A 16,510-nucleotide genomic window follows, 5' to 3' on the forward strand; every position below is an offset into this window, starting at 1 on the left:
TCCAGTATTCTTGCCTGGAGAATTCCATGGACAGAGGAGTCTGGTAGGTTATGGTCCATGGGGTCACAAAGAGTTGGACAGGACTGAAGGACTAACACTTTCACTGTCATAAACACTTTATCCTTGTCAGCCATTTATTTTTTAAAGTTTAATTACATTTTACCAGAGATTTACAATTTTTATGTAGTCAAGTATAACAATCTTTCCCTCTATGACTTTTACCCTTGGTGTCACGCTTACAAAGGTCCTTCCTACCCTAAGAGCTAAAATATAATCTCCTAAATTTTTCTATATTTTTTATGATTTTGTTTTACTTATATCTTCATTTACTTACAACTTAACCTTCAAAACATATGTAAGTTAATTTTCTGAATGGTATATGATAGGAAGTTATAAAGTTAGATGAAGTTACAGATTGGTGAAAAAAGAACAAGTGCACATAGTTTTCATAAACTCTTGAGGTAATTTATCATGAATGGATACAAGAGAAGCAATCTGAAATGTCACTTCAATATATTTTTTAGTTCATTAATTCTATTTAGTTCTATTAATTCATTAGTTCTATTTAGTTCATTAATCTGTTTCTTCCTGGGCTAGCTAGTAAAATATAGTTTATTTAAATATATGTTTAGAGAAAATTCACATTAGAAGGTAAGCCTCACAAGGGTAAAACTCATACCATTCCTGGTGGCTGCCTTCTTATCTCTTTGATTCACGGCTATATTCCCAGAAGATAGACTAGTATTTGGTGGGTGGTAGGTACTTAATATCTTAATATTTATGTAGATTGAAAGAATGAATAAACACACAAATTTTGGGTATTCCAAAACTTCAATTTCTTGACATTTTACTTTTACCCTTGTTATATGATGGAAACTTTAGATTTCTGCTGTAAAGCCTTTTTAAAGTAAAACAGACTTATAACACTGTTCTTGATCTCTGGTTAACATAATAAAACATTACTGAAACATCATCATCACCACCAAACAAGCACACGGCTCTATGACAGAGGTAAGGGTCACCAAGATTTTATATAGGACAGATTCTCGGCTCACATTCAGGAAAGAAAAGTGTTCACATACTCATATATAGACACATATGTAAAATAAAATACTTAATTCTATAAAATATGTTAAATGCAAAATACATGATATAGATGGTAAGAATGAAAAACATAGAGTCAGAAGACTGGGCTTCCATGAACACGCTTTCTAAGCTGTAAACAAAATAATAATTCCTACCTCTTAGAAGAATTTAAAATTTGGAAAAGAAGGCAGCCACCAAAGATGGCCCTAAAATGCTACATGACAGTCAGATCTCAAAAATAATAACCATTCAGAGAGCTTTTACTTTATGACATGGTTTTAAATGCTTTCTTGTACTACCTCATTTAATCCTCTGAAAAAGTGTAAGTTATAAGTACCATTATTTTTTCCCCCAAATTTTTACTGATCAGCATACCTAACTTTGGTTCGCACAAGTCACTCTGTGGAGTATGAAACTGGGGTTCACAAAGATTCTGGCTCCAGAACCTGAGTGCTTAACTACCACAGGAAACAGTACACTTTTAAAAGACCAGAATTTAGACAAGCAGATAGGCTGAGGCTGCCACCTTTATCTTCCTGCCTGGAACAACACATGACAATTTGGAGAAGGTAGCAGTCAAGAAAGGGAGTGTTCAATCACCTTGAAAAGCCACCGCTGTTATGGCAACCATTCGTAAACTTTCTCTTGGGTGCCTCTCCTCTAATACAGCACATCTGTCATCTTTACCCTTAAAGTCATGAACTTTTTAGACGGAAAAAAATAAAGGACATTATTTTTCAATAATTAATGCTATTGCCCAGTTGCCAGAGCAAAAGCTCTCTGGCCTTGATCTTCTGGGAATCTCTTTTTCCAGGCCGTGCCCTTAACGCCAAGGATCTCTGCGATGAAAAGAAATGAAGACGGCAACCCAATGCAACCTAGTTGCAACTGATCCTAAAAATCTGCAGTTCCTAACTCTGAATCTTTATCCCCTCCTCTTAACAACCTCCCCTCAACTCCTCCCCCTCCCCCATTCCGGTACTAACACCACCTGGAACTTCCTTAGGAATATAAAGCCAAATAACAACAGCTGAGATAACAGCGTCGCCTCCAGTCAGGTCCACAGATTGCGCTCTGAGGCCACGGGCTCCTTTACTCCGGATTCTAGACCCGGCTTTGGCGCTACCAGGCCTCAGACAAGACATCAGGCCTCGCGCCCACTCTCCGCACCTCCCCCTCCTCAGTTTCCACACCACATCTCCTCAAAAAGGCCGGTTCTCCTTCAAAGAGCTCCTAAAAGCCCAGTCACTTGGTCCAGAAGACTGTGGTCCTGCCCTCTGGGTATCCCGGGGCCTCCTCCTTCCCCAGACGCCACTTCAAGTCGGCTACCTCATTCCCGCCTTGCGTTGCTCCACCAAGGAACCCGGCTCCCAGCGTCTTACCTCAGAAGCGCGGCCTCCCGGGGGTTGCGTGCGTCGCAACGCGTGAAGTTGGCGCAGGGACCAGGAGCCTCGCGGCCAAGGGGCGGGGCGCCCTTCTCCAGGAAGCCAATCAGCGCCCAGTGGGACGGCGTTCAGCTGGCGCGGGGCGGAGTCCGTAGTGGCTGCACTGGCCTCAGCAAGCGCAGCTGGTTCAGGCTGAGTTGGCAACTGGTAGTCGGCGCTAGCGGCCGAGGGAAAGTCGGAGCCGCAGGAGAAGGATGAATGGAGCAGCTGGACCTTCGCATATTGACAGCCGCGAGCGAGTTCTCAAGTTAGGGGGCAGTTTTGAGAAGCAGCCTCGCTGCGCCTTCCACACTGTGCGCTGTGAGTGAGGACGCCCGAGGGGAAAGGGAGGAGTTCTGGTTTGGGGGGTGCAGAAACACAACCCTCTCCAAGTCGTGTTCGAACTGATCGTCTTATCCTGTGGGAGAATGTGGTGCCCTGCGCAACCCGCTGCTTTAGCCGGAAATTGCTAGGGGGCCGCTGGAAGCAGGCAGATGGAAGCAGCAGGTGTGAGTAATTCTAAGTGGAGTGATTTAAGGGAGACCAGCAGGGCTTCCCTGGTGGCAGAGACGGTAAGGAATAGGCCTGCAAAGCGGGAGACCTGGGTTCCATCCCTAGGTTGGGAAGATCCCTGGAGGAGGAAATGGCAACCCACTCCAGTATTCTTGCCTGGAGAATCCCCATGGACAGAGAAGCCTGGCGGACTACAGTCCATGGGGTCGCAAAGAGTTGGACACGACTGAGCGACTAAGCACAACAGCAGGTAGAAAGGGACGGTATGTGGGGTAGGTCTGTAGGCGACTATGGATGGAGTCAGAGCTGACTGGTGGACAGACGATTCAGAGGTGGAAAAGAAGGTACAGTTGACCCTTGAACCACGCAGGTGTTAGGGGCGTCGATCTCACGCAGTGGAAAATCCACTTATTGCTGTCTCTGCCTCAGAAACCAGGGAGTCGATACACGACTCACCGGAGGTCCAGAAGCTGAAGCCGTTGGGTAGAATCAAACTCAAACTCTAGTGTTTTGATTCCATATATGTGACCTCTAATGGAACACATACTTCTTCTCATACTTCATTAATTTAAAGATATCTAAAATGAAAATACAGATACTCTATTTAGTGGGGGGAAATTCCTCATGTAAGTGGACCTGTGAATCTCAGCCTCTTGCGTGTTACTCAAGGAACAACTGTAGTAAGGTGACAAATGGATGGGAGGCAAAGGGAAATGGGAAAGAAAATGCCTTTAGGTTGGTAGGGAAATATTCTTTCCTGTCTTCACTTTTGGTGTCTCTGACTGATGGGGGTTCTTATTTAGTGTATTTCTGGGGAAAGATTTTGAATCATTCTTATATCTATATCTCTTTTGGACCCCTGATTTCATTCAATCATTTATCAAATACTGATGATCACAGTATTGAAGGGTGCACTATTAATTTATTAGAAAGCTCTTTTGTCCTCTGGAACTAGTTTTGATACGTTTTCCTCTTTTATGTTGTTGAGATAGGAAATAGAACTCTTTTGCTGGATGGTGTAGATTCCAGGAAGGAAATCATAGTATATTATGATTTGGTATGTAAAACATTCATTCTTTGCATAATAACCCTCATAGAATTATAGAGTGGGAAGGAAACTTTGAGATCATTGAGTCATAACCTCTTGTTTTTCTGTGGCAAAATTGTAAAGTAGGTATTTTTTCACTTCCTCTTACTACAGTACCCTTCCTTAGTGTCTCATCATTCCACCCTTCTCAGTCATTCTGTTGTAAGACTGTTTTAGAGATCTTTATAGTTTTTGCTCTGAAGTGTTTCATGCTTTGTTAAAACTCACATTCTCCTTAGGTTTACTTAGTTGTACACAATCTAATTATGGTAACTCACAGTGAAGATATCAAGAGCCTACAGGTTTAACTTTCCAAGGATATATTTTTACATTTTATGAAAGGGTTTTATTAAGCAAAATTAATATCCAGTTGATAGAATAAATGGGAGTGTATTTGCAAACAGATCTTCAACACTGACCCTTCTTTACCACACTTTGTCTAGTGAGACAGCTAGTGCTGGCTATGCAGTTTCTCTCCTTCTTCAGTTCCATTTTCCAAAAGTATGGTAGAGTTTTATCTGGTTTCTCCACACCTTTCTCTCAAATAATATCTTCCTTCTCCTTTCCTCTTCTTTGTCAGGTTTCCAGTCATCATAGTATTAATTTTTTTAAATTATGTTTTAAGATTATACAAATTTGCTGAAGACTCGATTTTCATGACACTTGGGTATATCTTTTTAAGGGCATAAAGCCCAAATTAAGTGAAAAAGAAATAGACTTTGAAAAGCGCTTTGCAGATGCCTTAAAGTCTTTTGTTTATAAGAGTTCTCAAAATGCTGGAATTGTGTCTTCAGAATCAGAGTATTGGATGATCCAGTTACAAGAATGAAAATAAACAAAACAGCACCAGTAATAACCACAATAAACCCAGGTGTTTGAATATACTTCTAATCCTGTGGAAGACATTAGAAAGGTGTTTAGCCCTTAGTTTTTTTCTTGTTGAAGCAGACAGAACCTTTCATTACTCACTGTAAGTGATGAAAACTATAGACTTTCTTACAGGCAAGTGGACATGATTTGTTTATTTATTTTAAAAAATTATGCATTTTCTTTCTGGGAAACAAAAATGTTTATTATTTTTAATTATCACTACTGTGCATAAAGATATATTTTTTTCTGAAGGAGATTGATGGAGAACTTTTTCTATTTAAAAAAAAATATATTCATGTTTAAGCTCAGTAATGAAGTAGAACAGAAATACACACATAATACATTAATTTCAACTTTTCTATTAACTATGTAATTTAGAAAATTCATTTTAAACTGCTGAGCTCATCTTATATAGAATGAAGTAATAAATTCAGCATTCTCTCATTTTTATTAAAATTATGAAATGTTCTTAAATTTATAGATATGTGAGAAATACAATATTTTCAGTATCAGTTTTACATAATGCTCAAAGCTTTCATTTATCCCCTAAATGTAAATATCTTTATAATCAGGTAAGGTTGTGAAATACATATTAAAAGTATCATAATTTGTAAGAATATATTTTAGCGTTTTAAAATAAATAAAAACCATTTATTTAAAAAGTTTTTATTGAAACAAAATTGACGTATGTTAGTTTCAGGTGTCCTATATAATGACTTTATATTTGCATATATTATGAAATGATCACCACCATAAGTCTAGTGTCTGTCCCCATACAAAGTTATAATAATATTATTGACCATGTTCCTTATGCTGTGTATTTTATCCTCAAGACTTGTTTTTTTTTTTCTTTTTTTTTATTCCAGCTTGGGCTTCCTCCAGCCCAGCATTTCTCATGATGTACTCTGCATATAAGTTAAATAAGCAGGGTGACAATATACAGCCTTGATGTACTCCTTTTCCTATTTGGAACCAGTCTGTTGTTCCATGTCCAGTTCTAACTGTTGCTTCCTGACCTGAATACAGGTTTCTTAAGAGGCAGGTCAGGTAGTCTGGTATTTCAATCTCCTTTAGAATTTTCCACAGTTTATTGTGATCCACACAGTCAAAGGCTTTGGCATAGTCAATAAAGCAGAAATAGATGTTTTTCTGGAACTCTCTTGCTTTTCAAGACTTGTTTATAATGTAACTGGAGGTTTGTACCTCTTAATCCCCTTCAGGGTGGGCCTAATTTATAACAAACACTCAAATCAGTATGACCTGGAAGAAAGTAGTATTCTGTTTTTTAGGTAATTGGGTAATTATGCTGTTCAATACACTTAGGTTTTGGAAAAACCTGGATGTGAATTCTGACCTTCACCACCTATATATGTAATATAACTTTGGGAACATTCTCTGAGTTTTCAGTCTCAGTTTTTTAACTGTAAAATGATAATAATAATAATAGCATTTACATTTCAGAATTTCAGAATTAAAATAGATAGTATAAACAACCTAGCACAGTGTTTGGTACATGGTAGAGTATAAATAGTAGTCACCGTTATTCTCAAAGGTCATATTCAAATGTGTATGACGAGTGCCAGAAAATGTAATTTATTTAGACTTTCAGAAAGCATTTATCAGGGCTTGGCAGTAAAACCTATCAAAAGATAGTTGGCATGTGGTAGGGAAGATGTGGGGTGCTCTATAAATGATAAACGAAATGCTTAACTGCAGATGCCTCACTGGGTAGAGGAGTTTGAGCAATAGGACTCACTAGAACAAGTGCTGAATTTGGGCTAGCGCTAGTTTTACAATTTATATCCAGATAAGTGAATAAAGATGGAAATTCCTAAGTTTGTAAATGACACCATTTTTTGCTGTCATAAAATGATGAGCTCATGGACAGTGACTGCAGGAAGACTGTGAGGCACCAAGTGGAGCCATTCCCAAAAGTGGTTGTTAAGCTTTGGTGTGAGCAAATATTAGACAGTACACTAATGAACATATGATTAAAATTATATTTACAGTAATGTTCTTCTGATTAGTGTGGTATAATGGAAAGGGTATGCGTTTTGGAGTTAGTTGAATTAGTTCAAATCCCAGGAAATAAATTTATGATACTAATTGTGGGCTCCTTTGTGAAGATACTGACATTGTGTGATGCTACAGCCAAAACAGTCAAAAAGTAACAGAAAAGTATTGAGAACAAAACAGGAAATGTTTTTCTACTCTTAATGTGGTATAAGTAATTGTGTTGTAAACTTGAAGAAAATAATACAGTCAAAGGAAATCCAGAGGAAAATAAACAAATGATAAAATTGGTAGTGGGGTTTCCAAACCAAGAAAAACTGAAAGAAATAAACTTTTTAGTCTGGAATCATAGCAACTTAAACATTAGAACTTTTTAGTCTGGAATCATAGCAACTTAAACGTTAGAAAACATATGCAAAGCATGACATGAGATTATTCAATACATTCTATAATTTTAGAGCTCTATTTAACCCCTAGAAACACAAAAGTTGCGTACTTTAAAAGAAATTTATTGTGTGAGGTAAATAAAATATAACACACTTAATATAAACAAGAAAAAGTGGAATTTATTAATTCCAACAGTAATCACTAGAAATGTAGATAGGTTCAGAATAGTGTTGATAGACTTATTGGTTATAAATTCCAACTTATCATTAAGCAAAGCTACAGATGTGTTGGGTACATTTCTATATGTTATGTGTATCTCATATACTATAGGCATTTATTCATAGGCTTTTAAGGGCTTGTGAATCCCTTGAAATTATATAGTATTTGATTGTTTTTTCATAAATGCATTTTTATGCAGACAGGATCTATAACTGGTCTATAATTTTCATCAGATTCCCAAAGGGACTTATGACTATTGCTCATCTCCTATCACCAACCCCCAGAAACACGCATATATATAAAAGTTCAGAGCTGTGGATCTAAGGCAAAGAAGCCATATAATATAGAAGGGTAGAGTAATATAGAATGGTGTGGTCACTCACCTAGAGCTAGACATCCTGGAGTGTGAAGTCAAGTGGACTTAGGAAGCATTACTACAAACAAAGCTAGTGGAGGTGATAGAATTCCAGCTGAGCTATTTCAAATCCTAAATGATGATGTTGTTAAAGTGCTGCACTCAATATGCCAGGAAATTTGGAAAACTCAGCAGTGGCCACAGGACTGGAAAAGGTCAGTTTTCATTCCAATCCCAAAGAAGGGCAATGCCAAAGAATGTTCAAACTACCATACAATTGCACTTATTTCACATACTAGTAAGGATATACTCAAAATCCTTCAATCTAGTCTTCAGCAGTATGTGAACTGAGAACTTCCAGATGCACATGCTATATTTAGAAAAAGAGGAAGAGCCAACATTTGTTGGATCATAGAGAAAACAAGGGAATTCCAGAAAAACATCTACTTCTGCTTTTTTGATTATGCTAAAGCCTTTGACTGTGTGGATCACAGCAAATTGTGGAAAATTCTTAAAGAGATCAGAATACCAAACCACCTTATCTCTCTCTTAAGAAACCTGTATGCAGGTCAAGAAGCAGCTGTTAGAACCAGACATGGAACAACTAATTGGTTCTAAATTGAGAAAGGAGTACATCAAGGCTGTATATTGTCACCCTGCTTATTTAACTTATATGCAGAGTACATTATGCAAAATGCCAGACTGGGCCAGATTCATAGCCCTTAAAAGCCTATGAATAAATGCCAGACTAATGGCAGAAACTGAAGAGAAACTGAAGAGTCTGTTGATGAGGGTAAAAGAGGAGAGTGAAAAAGCTGGCTTGAGACTCAACATTAAAAAAAAATTGAGATCATGGCATCTGGTTCTATCACTGCATGGCAAATAGAAGAAGAAAAAATGAAAACAGTGACAGATTTTATTTTCTTGGGCTCCAGATTCACTACAGATGGTGACTGCAGCCATGAAATTAAAAGACACTTGCTCTGTGGAAGGAAAACTGACAAACCTAGATAGAGTATTAAAGAGAACAGACATAACTTTCCCCAAAAAGTCCATATTGTCAAAGCTGTGGTTTTTCTGGTAGTCGTGTATGGATGTGAGTATTGGATAATAAGGAAGGCTGAGCACTGAAAAATGTATGCTTTTGGATTGTGGTGCCAGAGAAGACTCTTGAGACTCCCTCAGATTGCCAAGAAGATCAAACCAGTCAATCCTAAAAGAAATCAACCCTGAATGTTCACTGGAAAACTGATGCTGAAGGTGAAAGTCCAATACTTAAACTTGATGCAAACAGCCACCTGATGCTGGGAAAGATGGAATGCAAAAGGAGAAGGTGGAGACAGAGGATGAGATGATTATATAGCATCACCAACTCAGTGGTTATGAATCTGAGCAAGTTCTAGGAGACAGCAGGGGACAGAGGGGCCTGGCGTGCTGCAGTCCATGGGGTCACAAAAAGTCAAACACAACTTAGCGACTGAACAAGAAGAAGAATAGTGGCTTGAGTTCCTGAGTTACCTTTTACTGGCTTCATTACTTAGAGGAGTTCACCATCAGTAAAATTTGGGTGAGAATATTAAAAGCAAAATGTTGTTGTGAAGATTGAAAGTAATGATATATTATAAAGAAAAAGAATCAGTTTTTAAACACTAAAATAGAGATTATAGATTTATAGCGTACTGGCAGATTTTGACTTTGCAGATGTCTTGTTTGACCCCCACAGATGTTGTTTTAACATGAATTAGTTGTAAATTCTAAAAATCAAGATCCTTTATACAAAAATATGGATTACAAGTGTCAAGTTGGTTTATTTCTCTTCCTTGGATTTTATTTCATCACAACAAAAATTTCGAACAATGGACTAAACCCCATTCCAGGCATACCCAGGAGAGCTCACAGATATGCTACAAAATTAACCACAGAGACTATTCCAACTCCTGCACATGAGCCCTTGGCACATAGTGGATACACACTAACCATGGGCACTTCTCCAAGTAACCTTAGGCAGCTAGGAGCCCTTTAAGGATTCGTAAATATTCTACACGTACATATATCTGATCATAACAGATGGAATTATGAGAAGACATACACAACAGAGTTTGTTGTTATATAACTTGCCAGTTGGCCTTGAGTGTATGCCCATTTGTATTTCCTTTCCTTGACTGGTGGTGGGTACAAGCCCTATTTTGCACTGGGCACAACCAAAAGAAGGAGACAGGAAGTATATAAAGAGGAAAACCAACAGGCATGAGGAAGACAGCTGCTTTGGGGTCAGCCTGCTCCCATGTCTTGGGAGTGTGTCTAATAGAAGATCTGTCCGCTTGAGTGGAACTGAGCTATAACTTGTCTGTTGTTTTAAACCCTTTAGTCCATTGTTCCAAATTTTTGTTTTAGAGATCAGCTTGCATCCTTTTTGGATAGGCCACCCCTCATTGCTCATGCCCAACTTCTTACCTGACACCAGCTTCTCTTTCGAAAAAAATCAGAAGATAACTTGACAACAGTGAAGGAATTCTATATCAGAATTATTATCAAACATTGATGTATACTGATGTGAATTAGTTTTAAGTGATTTTCATATCTTAGTTTTTTAAACTTATTTATTTTTAATTGGAGGATAATTGCTTTACAATCTTGTGTTGGTTTCTACCATACATCAACATGAACCAGCCATAGGTATACATATGTCTCCTCCCTCTTGAACCTCTCTCCCACCTCCCATCCCATCTCAACCTTCTAGGTTGTCACAGAGCACCAGGTTTGAGTTCTCTGCGGCATACAGCAAATTCCCACTGGCTATCTGTTTTACATATGGTAATATGTATGTTTCAATGCTCCTCTCCCAATTGTCCAACCCTCTCATTCCCCCGCTGCGTCCACACATCTGTTCTCTATGTCTGTGTCTCTATTGCCACTGTGCAAATAGGTTCATCAGCATCATTTTTCTAGATTCCATGTATATGTGTTAGTATGCAATATTTGTTTTTCTTTTTTTGACTTATTTCACTCTGTATAACAGGCTCTAGGTTCATCTACCTCATTAGAACTGACTCAAACGCATTCCTTTTTATGGCTGAGTAAATTCCCTTGTGTGTATGTGTGTGTGTGTGTGTGTGTGTGTGTATGTATCACAACTTCTTTATCCATTCATCTGTCCATGGACATCTAGGTTCCTTCCATGTCCTAGCTATTGTAAATAGTGCTGCAATGAACATTGGGGTACATGTGTCTTTTTCAATTATGGTTTTCTCAGAGTATATGCTCAGGAGTGGGATTGCTGGGTCATGTGGTAGTTCTATTCCTAGTTTTTTAAGGAATCTCCATAGTGTTCTTCATAGTAGCTACATCAATTTACATTCCCACAAATAGCACAGGAGGGTTCCCTTTTCTCCACACTCTATCCAGTATTTATTATTTTTATATTTTTTGATGATGGCCATTCTGACTGGTGTGAAGTGATAACCTCATTGTAGTTTTGATGTGCATTTCTCTACTGATAAGCAATATTAAACATGTTTTCATGTGTGTATTAGACATCTGTATGTTTTCTTTGGAGAAATGTCTGTTTCAACTTTTTGATTGGGTGGTTTGTTTTTCTGTTCTTGAGCTATATGAGCTGCTTGTATATTTTGAATATTAATCTTTTGTCAGTTGTTTCATTTGCTATTATTTTCTCTCATTCTGAGGATTGTCTTTTCACCTTTTTTATCATTTCCTTTAAGTTTAATTAGGTCACACTTGTTTATTCTAGTTTTTATTTCCAATACTCTAGAAGGTGGGTCATAGAGGATCTGCTGTGATTTAAGTCAAAGTGTTCTTTGCCTATATTTTCCTCTAAGAGTTTTATTGGTTTTGGTCTTAATGTTTAGGTTTTTAATCTAGTTGGAGTTTCTCTTTGTGTTCTTTGAGGTTTCTAAGCTTGTTTAGTATGTGAAATACTTATATCTCAGCACCCTAAGTTCCATTTAGGTGATATATTTTAATGACATACTTTAATCCAAAATGAAAGCTTATTTTAATTTCGTGTGAAGTGGCAGATTTGGTTAAATTTACACATTTTTTTAGTGGTGTATATATCCATGAGAAACTCAAGCTGTTAAAATAAATAAGCTTTCTTTAAAGTTTCCCCATGAATATGTGTTTGCTGTGTTTTCACTGGTTTTGTATTCTGCTAGGATAGCAGAATTCCTTGGTTCCCTGTTCGCTCAGAAGGTAAAGAATCTATCTGCAATGCTGAAGACCAGGGTTCATTCCCTGGGTTCGGAAGATCCCCTAGAGAAGGAGATGGCTACCCACTCCAGTATTCTTGCCTGGAGAATTCCATGGACAGAGGAGCCTGGTGGGCTACAGTCCATGGATCGCAAAGAGTTGGACACAACTGAGCGACTAACTCTCTCACTTTTCCACAGGACAGCAGACAAGTGGTAGTAGGAGACCAAGGTGGTTTAAGAAGAATTTAGGGGAAAACAAAAACCTGAACATAACGAACTGTGGAAAGCTCTTAAAGAGATGGGAATACCAGACCATCTTACCTGTCTCCTAAGAAACCTGTATGTGGGTCTAAAAGCAACAGTTAGAACCCTGTGTGGAACAATTGATTGGTTTAAGATTGAGAAAGGAGTACAACAGGCTGTCTGCTGTCATTCTGTTTGTTTAACCTATACACTGAGCACGTCATGAAAAATGCCAGGCTGGATGAGTTACAAGCTGGAATCAAGATAGGTGGGAGAAACATCAATAACCCAGATATGCAGATGATACCACTCTAATGGCAGAAAGCAAAGAGGAACTAAAGAGCCTCTTGATGAGGGTGAAGGAGGAGAGTGACAGAGCCGGCTTAAAACTAAATATTAAAAAAAGTATGATCATGGCATCTGGCCACATTACTTCATGGCAAATAGAAGTGGAAAAGGTGGACATATCGTGACAGATTTCCTCTTCTTGGGCTCTAAAATCACTGTGGATGGAGACTGCAGCCATTAAATCAGAGGAAAGTTTCTTCTTGGCAGGAAGGCTATGACAAACCTAGACGGTATGTTGAAAAGCAGAGACATTACTCTACCAACAAAGGTCCGTATAGTCAAGGCTATTGTCTTCCCAGTGGTCATGTACAGTTGTGAGATTTGGGCCGTAAAGAAGGCAGAACGCCAAAGAATTGATGCCTTCGAACTATGGTGCTAGAGAAGACTCCTGAGAGCCCCTTGGATTGCAAGGATACCAAAGCAGTCAATCTTGAGGGAAATCAATCCTGAATACTCATTGGAAGGACTGATGCTGAAGCTGAAGCTGAAGCTGCAGTATTTTGGTCATCTGATATGAACAGCTGACTCACTGGAGAAGTCCCTGATACTGGGAAAAATTGAGGGGAAGGAGAAGAGGGCTTCAGAGGATGACATGGTTGGTAAGCATCACCAATGCAATGGACATGAACTTGGGGAAACTTTGGGGGATGGTGAAGGACAGGGAGACCTGGCATGTTGCAGTTGATGGCGTTGCAAAGAGTCAGACACGACTGGGCAACTGAACAACAACAACAAAAACCTGAAAGCTGAAAATGTTCCACTGACTATTGGTTTTAGCAAATTGTAAAGACACTGACATTATTTCATTTTTAGCAGTGGAACATCTTAGTTTGGATCATCTTGATATAAACAGATTCTAAGGCATCATGATGTGAGGAACACTGTTTTAGAGTGTAGTTATTTCTTTTTTTCCTCAGAATTATATATACAGAAAAACTGGATTGTATTTTATTTGTTTGTTTTTAATATTAAGACTCTTCTAATCCATTTTAATTACTGGCTACTGGAAAATGATTTATCACTCTGAAACAATCTCATTTTTTGATATCCAGATATTCAGGTATTATTCCATATTATAAAAATTTGTATCTGTATGTATTTTTAGATGACTTCAAACCTGCCTCTATTGACACTTCTTGTGAAGGAGAGCTTGAAGTCGGCAAAGGTGAACAGGTGACAATTACTCTACCAAATATAGAAGTGAGTATATATATTACTATTTAAACTGAAGAGATTTTTTTATAGGATTTTTACTAAATTTAAATGAAAATAATTGCACAGTTAATATAGTGATGATCAGTTAAAGTAATTAATAAATACAGCAAAGCAAAAGATCTTAAACTATCTTAGATAAAACAATCTTAAAATGCTTGAAACCTTAAACTTTACTTTGTAATTTTCAAGAACTACCTTATTAAATGATGTGAAGCAATTAGAAGTCTAAACATATTTATTAAATCACTATTATGAACCAGATTTTGTACTACAAGCTAGGAATAATAGCATATCCTCTGCCACCTCGTCCTAATCTGTTATAGCAGACAGGCACATGAATATCTAGTGCTATAGATTAGAGCTCTGAAAAAATTCTGTTTAAGCACGTGAACAGAATTAAATGCTCTGCCTGGTGGAATCTTGAAAGGCTTCACAAAACAGATGCTATTTGGGCCAAGACTTAAAGGACAAGTGGAATTTCACCAGTTATAAGAGGAATAGAATATTCTAGGCAAAAGGAACAATATGTGAAAGGTTTCTGTGGAGAAAGGACTAGAATTTTGTGACTAAATGAATGCATGTAGTAAATTACAGAATGATGAAAAATGATTGATATGAGACTGGAAAGGTAGATTGGGATCAGATTTTAAAGAATCTTTTAGTTGTAATATAGAATTTGAAGTTTATCCCATAGGTATTAGAGAACCACTAGAGGTTTTTAAAGTTCCCCTGATGGCTCAGTGGGTAAAGAATTTGCCTGCAAATAAGAAGTCACAGGAGACAAGGGTTCAGTTCCTGAGTCAGGAAGATCCCCTGGAGAAGGGAATGGCAACCCTCTCCAGTATTCTTGCCTGGAAAATTCCATGGACAGAGCACAGAGTTGCAAAGAGTCTGAGCATGAGTTAGTCAAGACTGAGCGACTAACACTTCACTTTCAGAGGTTTTTAAGCAGATAATTAACATGGTTAGATTTGTGCTTTAGGAGTGATTTTAGCAATAACTTACTTAGGGAATGGGTTGGTAAAGAGAGAAACTAGGTCAGGGGGCCTTTACCAAAAGTTTTGCCCATTTCAAAAATCTTCAGATGTTATCAAATACTGTTTACGTTGTATGCTCTAGTTTTCTTAATCCTTGAGTTAGAAATTTCGCAGCATTCAACTTGTTTCTTTTATATTCACTTGATCTATTCTCAAAGAAAACCAAGATTGTAAATTTATAGTTTAACATAGAAAACACCAGACTTTCTGAGATTTTTTTCCTTTGTCTTGTTTAATTTTTGTAATAGGAATGGTTTTGTGCTAGTTCATCCACATTCTCTAATATACATTTATGAGATGGCTTATCATGTTTAGAGATATAACATGTAAGCTCTCTATCCTCTATCTATCCTTCCACCTTTTTCTTTTTATCAGCCAATACTATGTATTGAGACCTCACTTTTATGTCAGACTATATCAGTTGGTGCCTGTGAGGTTTTCCCTAATGTTAATTAAATTCGTGGGGGCATTTTATTGTATGTTTCTCATGTGTTCCCTTAGAAACTGAAGGAAATGAAAAATAGATTTCAGTGTGAAACAGTGTAGATAAGTAAGGCTTTGTTTTACTGTTATTAAAAAGTGTTCAGATTCTAGTATCTCTAAAATAGTTTGGAAATTAAGTACCTAGTAATCTAAGGCTTTTTTTTGCTTTGTGAGGTTTATTAAAGAAAAACCTAAATTTAAAATTTCTTGAAAGACATCAGGTGGTTCTTTTCCCACATAGTATACAGCACAGCCAAAAAAGAAAAATACAGAGGTAGACTAGATGTGGTAGGTGTCCTTAAAAATATTACCGTTTAATGAGAAAGATAGGAGATAATTGATTAAAGTTTCATAATGTAAGGACTATCATAAAGGTATACACAGAATATTATGGGAGTACAAAGGAGAGATCATTCAGCCTGGAGAGGGAAAGGAGACATTGGGAATGCTGTCTTGGAAGATGAGTTGAAATTACCCAGGTGAAAGAAAGAGAAGGACCTCTAGGCAGAGAAAAGAAAGATATGGGCTACAACAAAGCAACAAAAAAGTCTGTTACACTTGAAGAACTACATATAGGCCACTATGGCTAGGTAAGAAAGGGTGCCTATAAGGACATAGTGGAAGATGGAAAGATATTTAGGAATCAGATAAAGAAGGGCGTATTGTGTAATGCAAAAGAATTTGAATTTTATCCTGTACTGTGACTCTCACATAGCTGGAATGGAAAAGAATTTTTAAAATTACTGTTTGCTAAAAGCAGTTGTGTTTTTTTTCCCTCCAGGGCATACAGTGTGTAAACAATTGTGAATAAGACTAGAAATTATATTCTCAAATTTTGTGGAGTTTTCCTCCTTCATTGGGCTTCCCTGATAGTTCAGTTGGTAAAGAATCTGCCTGCAATGCAGGAGACCCCAGTTCAATTCCTGGGTCGGGAAGATCCCCTGAAAAAGGGAAAGACTACCCACTCCAGTATTCTGGCCTGGAGAATTCCATGGACTGTATAGTCTATGGGGTCACAA

At 37.7% G+C, this 16,510-nt stretch overlaps 2 protein-coding genes across 5 annotated transcripts in view; one reads left to right on the forward strand and one right to left on the reverse strand.

The window, feature by feature from the left end:
* The window catches only part of IQCB1 (IQ motif containing B1), a 42,090-nt gene extending 39,557 nt beyond the window's left edge, over window positions 1–2,533 (reverse strand). Inside the window, exon 1 of one of the 4 annotated variants that reach the window (XM_043473105.1) lies at window positions 2,469–2,533. The gene's annotated coding sequence lies outside the window, so the exon portion shown is untranslated. The other 3 variants (XM_043473107.1, XM_043473104.1, XM_043473108.1) reach the window with 3 other exon arrangements.
* A 93-nt stretch (window positions 2,534–2,626) lies between these two features.
* The window catches only part of EAF2 (ELL associated factor 2), a 41,630-nt gene continuing 27,746 nt past the window's right edge, over window positions 2,627–16,510 (forward strand). The window contains exons 1-2 of the mRNA XM_043473111.1: window positions 2,627–2,831; window positions 13,862–13,956. Of these exons, the coding sequence (XP_043329046.1) occupies window positions 2,726–2,831; window positions 13,862–13,956 (201 nt within the window). The 5' untranslated portion in view covers window positions 2,627–2,725. The remainder of the gene's footprint in view (window positions 2,832–13,861; window positions 13,957–16,510) is intronic.

Source organism: Cervus canadensis, chromosome 7, assembly GCF_019320065.1.
Source record: "Cervus canadensis isolate Bull #8, Minnesota chromosome 7, ASM1932006v1, whole genome shotgun sequence".
Taxonomy (NCBI): Eukaryota; Metazoa; Chordata; class Mammalia; order Artiodactyla; family Cervidae; genus Cervus; species Cervus canadensis.